Here is a 6,721-nt window from a genome sequence, read left to right on the forward strand (position 1 = left end):
AAATGAATTCAATACATTTTTAATGAAAATTATTATTATATTTGGAATACAAATAGATATGACTTTGTAATTATTTATTTATAACATATGATCTTCCCTAAAAAAAATTGCGATTCCATCACTGTGGTTAGATGACTTAAAATTAAAGATAAATTAAAATAAATGTCGTGACTACAATGTTGGTACATCACTTGTATATATGCCTTCATTTGTATGATGAATTTATATAACATCACTTCTGTTACCTCCTGTTTTATTCTGTGTCTTTTTTTAAGTTCTCCCTTTTATTTTATTTAATAATTGTTACACCTTCTTCTGCCAGAAGATATCTCTCTCTCGTCATGAGCTTAAGTAAATGATAACTTGAAATGTCTTCCTCCCATTTCCGGCTGCAATTAATATTGGAGAACTAAGAACAAGGAGATCATCACAGATCAATTTCGCAGGTTTGCTTTATGCATGAAAACGTTCATATTCTTTATTCTGTTTTCTTTTTCTTTTTTTTTTTTTTTTTCCTTGTCATTTTTAGGTTTTTGTGACAACCAGTATTTACTATTGATCTACACCACTGGAAACAAGAGCAACACCGATGCATGCATGGTAAGAAATTAATAGATCGGTGAGTTTACGTCGGAAAAGTGGAACTCCGATGCTTAGGGAATTGCCGGTATAACCTTATTAGAGTTCCTCTATTCGGATGCTTAGATTGGCGTTGGTGATGGCCATCAAAATACAAAATAGTGGCGCTGTCGATAAGGCGACATTTAGACCGGCATTAGTGATGGCCATCAAAGTACAAGCACAGTGGTGATGTCGACGAGGCGACACTCAAACAAGCGTCGTTGATGGCCATCATAGTACAAACATAGTCGTGGTAGTGGCAAGGCGACACTTAGACCTACGTTGATGATGGCCATCAAAGTACATACAAACATAGTGGCGGTTTTGGCAAGGCGACGCTTAGACCAGCGTCAATGATGGCCATCAAAGCACGTATAGGCACAGTGGCGATGTCGGTGGTAAACTCGCCGGTCTTTCAATTTCCTCCCCATGAAATAAGATGATTGAAAATGAGGATAGAAACTGCTGTAGAATAGAATAATCAAAGAAAATTTCTTTTAGTTTCCTTGATTCTTTTTTGTGTTTTTTATTATTTATTTCTATAAAATATTCTAGAAAGAGGTTATAAAAAATGATTTTTTTTGCTGTAAATCTCTTTAATACTATTATATGTACAAGCATTTTATTTATTTTTGTTTATTTTCTATCAATCAGAAAATTATTTTTGTTTTGAAAAAGGCAACAATTTTATATTTTCTACTATAATTTGGCCTACGAGCTTGATTTGTTTTTATAGAATAGAGAATGAGATATATTAGCGAAATTTGAAGCATAAATTAGTGCATAAACTCCGATTTAGATTCATGGATTGATTTTTCTTTTCGTGCTTTTTAATAAATTGTATCTGGCCATAATTCACAAAAGGTTACTGATGTAGGAATATTTCTCTTCCTAATTAGGACTTGATTTCTTATTTTATGCTAATTATTTTTCCTAATAGAATTATGATTAGTCCACTATAATTCATTCTAAGTTTTCAATAAAACCTCTTATTACTTCCTTTGGGAATTTATCTTTGTCGAAAATCACTAGAGTCTGAGTCGTAAGGTTAGCTATATATTCGATTATAATTATTTTCATTTCTGAAATAATAATTAAAAAAAATCATCATCAACAAAGAATAATACACTTTTATATTCAGGATTTGTGGTTTTGTTTTCTTTTAGAATAATATTACACCAATAATCATTTCTCACAAACTTTCTTTTGTAATCCTGATGTGGTAGTTCACAATTGATCAGTTCATAATGGGTCTTACACAATTCTCCCTAATTAATTACGAGTTAATCAATTGCAAGCTATCATATGAGAGAAAGTTTGTAAAATAAGGTTATTGGTGTAGTGTTGCTCCTTCTTTTATACTAAATAAAATATGCGTGCGAGAGAAATACAGTTTAATTGCTTTCTCATTTGTTGGTTGTATACTGTAACATGATATGGCCTAAGTATTTTTCGGCGAGAAGAAATAAATTATACTAATATTTAATTTTCAACTACATTTGTAGGATGAAGAGTGTTGAGATGGTAGTTCGAAAAGCTGTGAAATCAATAATTGGGCTACCAGTTGGAAATCGCAAATGCGTATTGAAGCGTTTGAAGATCAAAATCAAATGTGTTAACCAGAAAAGCATGCGCAACAGCTTTTGCAGGCTCTCGAGTGAGCTAGATGAAATAGAGGAAGATGTGAAAACAAAACTGGAGGCAAATGATAAGGAAGTAGAAATATCGCAGAAGATGTGCAGAAGCGAGACATGGCTTAGTGAGGTGGAGAGAATGAAAGAAGACGTTGAAGATTTGAAATCCGAATACCAAAAGAGTAGTAACCAGTTGATGATGTGTGGAGTTTGTCCATCTCCAGATATGTTGAAGCTTTATAGAAGGGTCATGAAAATAACTGGGAAAATACAGAAGCTGAAATCTCAAGTCAGTCAAAAGTTTGTGATGTCACCAACTCGGAGTAAGAATCTGAATCAGCAGGAAGGTGAAGCTGAGACGAAAGGTGAAATTGTGGAGATAAGTGAGACAATGCAGCAGGCTGCAGTTGCGAAATCTTTCATGGCTGTGGATCAGGTTTGTAGACTGAATTCACCCTTAATATATACCTAATCACTCATAGATATTGTCATATCCCATATGGCCCAGCCATTGAGTTAGGATACGGTTTATAAGGCTAGGATCTCCGTAACTACTTAGATGGGTTTCGGGTGAAGTTTCTAATTGATCTTCACCGATTATTAATCAGATATGTTTTGGCTGAAGTTTGTTTGGGTAAGGATCAATTAGCTGGGCACTATAAATCATTTCCTCTTGAATAATTCCCTTGGACCCAATATAACCAACCCAATCAGGCCCATTACGCTTCTGCATTATTAAGCATAGTAAAAAACACGTTTTTGTCAATCAATTTTTTTTTTTTTTTTTTCCTTTTTTGTGACGGGGTGTTGGAACTTATATGCATCTTAACTAATCTTTCAAAGTCCTAAAGTTACCAATGAAATAAGCTCCTTAGTGGTCATCCTTATTAAGGTTTATGAGGACTCGAATTTAGGAACTCATGAAACATTCTTTTACTCTTTTACTAAGTCACCCCAAGCTCGGACGTCAATTAATCCTCCAAGACTCTGAAGTTGTCGACCGGATAAACTGCTTAGTGGCCACCCTTATTAGGGTCCAAGATAACTCAAATTTAGAAGTTCATGAAACATTCTTTTACTCTTTTAACAGGTCACCTATTGGTGGTTAAAATCTCTGCTAGCATGACATTTTAAATGGTTATAATGAAAGAAATATAAAAATAAAAAGATAACAAAATTTTGGTCATACTTGTTTATTTTAGTTGATTTGATCAAGTTTTCACAGGTTAATGCATCTAGGATGGGATCCGTGACTGAAGATGAAAAAATGCTACCACCAGAACCAGATGCTGTACCAATAAAAGAATCTGAAATTCAGCTTATTTGCTCTGAAACGATGCATCCCAATGAGGAGATGAGATATGAGGCTCTAACTTCACAGTCTGAAAGAAGCAGGATGAAGCCTGGAGTGACAGAGAGTGTGAAACAATCTGCTGTTGAGCCTGTTGTCCCAAAAACAGCCATGAAATCAGGCTCGAGTATTATTACAACTGAAGATCAGTTTTTGCTTGAATCAGGTTTAGATGTCAACGATTCAATTATGAGAACTATGAGGAAGATTTTTAGATACATGAGTGAAGTTACAGCCACAAAAATTGGTGTTCACGGAATTGGAGGGATTGGGAAGACTACTGTGCTGAAAGCCTTGACAGGTTGCCCCAGAATTAAAAGCATTTTTTGTGTGATTATTTTAGTGTCCGTTTCAAGATATTGGAGCACAAGAAAGATCCAAAATGAAGTTTTAAAACAGTTGTCATTGTGTTGTGAGGATTCTGAAACTGATTCTCAAGTTGCAGAAAAGTTATTCCAAGTTTTAAAAGGAAAGAAGTTTTTGTTGCTTCTGGACGATGTCTGGGAGCATATAGATTTACAGGCAGTTGGTATTCCTGATCCCAATATAGAAAATGGCTGCAAAATAATAATGGCTTCGAGAAAGGTAGATGTTTTGCGAAGCATGGATGCAACTGGGGTGATTGAAGTGGAAACTGTTTCCGGAGAGGAAGCTTGGAAACTTTTTCATGAACAAGTGGGAGGAATCATTGTCTTACCAGCGATCCAGCCCTTGGCGCAAGCTATAGTTGAGGGCTGCGGTGGCTTGCCACTGCTGATCATTGTCACTGGTAGGGCATTAGCGGATGAAACTAATATTTCTGTGTGGAAGCATGCATCCTGGAAATTTTCACTTCCTGGAACTACTAGAGTATGTCAAATTGAAGATGTAATCGGGCTATTGCAGTTCAGCTTTGATCAACTGAAGGATCATGAGATGAAGAGTTGTTTCCTTCTTTGCGCTTTGTTTTCAGAAGATCTAGAGATCGATGTTTTTGAATTCGTTGAATATTGTATACAGGAAGGTATAATCTGTGGAACTCTGGCTGATGCACATAAAAGGGGATATGATACAGTTGATGTACTAGTACGTGCTTCACTTTTGCAAGTTTCTGAAGGTGGAGATTCCATCAGAATGCATGATTTGATAAGAGATTTAGCGCTGCGGATCTTAGCTTCAGCGACAGGAGATACCCAGTTTCTGTTGAGAGCTTATTCAAGATTGAAAGAGCTATCAAATCCAGGAAGTAGTCCATCATTCAGGTCACTCAGTTGCCCTGAAAGTACCGGACTATCTATTCCTGAAACTCATCATTTCTTATTGAGAGGTGGTGCAGGTCTAACAGAACCACCTTCCGAGGAGGAGTGGAGACAGGCCAAGATGATATTTTTGATGGACAATGACTTGCGCACTCTACCTGAGAAACCAAATTGCCCTGAGCTTTTTATATTGTTCCTGCAAGGAAACTCTAAGCTTAGAGCCATACCTGCTTCTTTTTTTGATTTAATGACTTCCCTTAAAGTGTTGAACCTATCCAGGAACAGCATCAGGTCCTTGCCAAAGACACTTTTTAAGCTAATAAACCTTGAGATTCTCATTCTCCGTTATTGTGAACGCCTGGCTGTGCTCCCCTCTGAAGTTGGTTTTCTTGAAAGTCTTGAGGTGCTTGATCTCCACGGCACAGAAATTATCAAGTTACCCGATGAAATTGGTAAATTGGTCTCCCTAAGACATTTGGAAGTCTCACTTTATGGATCTATCAACTATACCGAGTACGTTAAACTGCCACAGAAATTGATTTCAAGTGGGATTATATCAAAGCTTCACAAGCTGGAAAATCTAAGTATTGATGTGTATCCAGGAGATCAAAGGTGGTATAAGGATGTGAAATCTCTCATAATTGAGGTCAGCAATAACTTGAAAGACTTGAGTTCTCTGTCTTGTCATTTTCCTGAAGTAGAAACCCTCCAGCTCTTCCTCCAAACAAGCAGTGCATGGAAAACACAACGCTTAAGTGAGTTCAAGTTTGTGGTTGGTCCTGACGTGAAGAGCATTATCTCCCGGGTCCCACATTACATCAAATTTGATTATCACCAGCACGGTCAATGCTTGAGATTTGTAAACAGTGAGAAGATACCTGAAGCAGTTCTTGAAGTATTGGCTCGTAGTACTGCTTTTTATTTAGATCATCACCTTGGCGTCCGGAATCTGTCCGAATTTGGGGTCAGCAATATCAATCGGTTGAAATTTTGCATAATAAGTGAATGTCCCAGCATTGAAACATTTTTGGAGAGTAATGAACTTACTGAGACTGTGTTTCCAATTCTGGAGAACTTTAGTATGCATTATATGTGGAATTTGACAAGTCTGTGGGAGGGAATTGTGCCAGCAGGAAGCTTTGCTGAGCTTAGAATTTTAACAGTGCATGCCTGTCCAAAGTTGAAGTATGTGTTTAGCAGATTTACGAGTGAGTTCATGCCGAAGTTAGAAGAGTTGACAGTTGAGGATTGTCCAGACGTAGAAGAGATCATGTTAGAGGATGAGAATATTATTGATTGTGATCAAATTGCACTCCCCAGATTGAAGAAGCTGAAGCTTCATTATCTGCCTGGATTAGTTAATATTTGGAGAAGCGGTTGGCCCTCATTAGAACTTATCAGCTTTTATGATTGCCCCAGGTTGAAGAAGATCACTGGTAAGGATTCCAAGTTGAAACATAGCAAAATGGAGATTCAGGCGGAGGAGAGTTGGTGGAATGCATTAGAGTGGGAAGATCCTGAACTGCAATTGCATCTTCAAAACTGTTTCACTAACATTTCTGAGGATGACCTGTAGAAAGAAATAGCAAAGGTTCTTGTGTTAATTAATCTATAAATATCATCTTTGTTTCAACACATTTCTTCCTTCCAGGAACAAGTTTGGTTCCAAATTATGGAGGGAGTGTGTTGTGAATAATATGTAAGATTTGTAATCAAATTCAGTTTTCTAGTTTTGCTTCCTGCATTTTGTACTACTTAAATTTTCTACATTAATTAAAAAACAATTCATGATAATTAATGATCCTGAAATATCCTCACTATAAACGGAATTTTAGATTATATTATGTTAAAATGATTCAACAAATTAAGTTAACAAT

General features: G+C 36.4%; 1 protein-coding gene across 1 annotated transcript; it reads left to right on the forward strand.

Annotated features, from left to right (window-relative positions):
• Positions 1-283: 283 nt before the first annotated feature.
• LOC116140073 (disease resistance protein RPS2-like) lies at positions 284-6,432 on the forward strand. The gene is made up of 3 exons (XM_031425707.1): positions 284-446; positions 2,127-2,691; positions 3,481-6,432. Exons 2-3 carry the CDS (start codon positions 2,128-2,130, stop codon positions 6,418-6,420), a joined length of 3,504 nt encoding a protein of 1,167 aa, XP_031281567.1. The 5' UTR covers positions 284-446; position 2,127; the 3' UTR covers positions 6,421-6,432.
• The last annotated feature ends 289 nt before the right edge of the window (positions 6,433-6,721 follow it).

Source organism: Pistacia vera, unplaced genomic scaffold (assembly GCF_008641045.1).
Source record: "Pistacia vera cultivar Batoury unplaced genomic scaffold, PisVer_v2 Contig362, whole genome shotgun sequence".
Classification (NCBI taxonomy): domain Eukaryota; kingdom Viridiplantae; phylum Streptophyta; class Magnoliopsida; order Sapindales; family Anacardiaceae; genus Pistacia; species Pistacia vera.

What these genes read in the sequence shown, in the direction of transcription:
- LOC116140073 (XM_031425707.1), top strand. Translation starts at nt 2,128, where the DNA reads ATGAAGAGTGTTGAGATGGTAGTTCGAAAAGCTGTGAAATCAATAATT. An exon ending in CTTTCATGGCTGTGGATCAG is followed by an intron (nt 2,692 to 3,480) that starts GTTTGTAGACTG and finishes AAGTTTTCACAG; the next exon opens with GTTAATGCATCTAGGATGGG.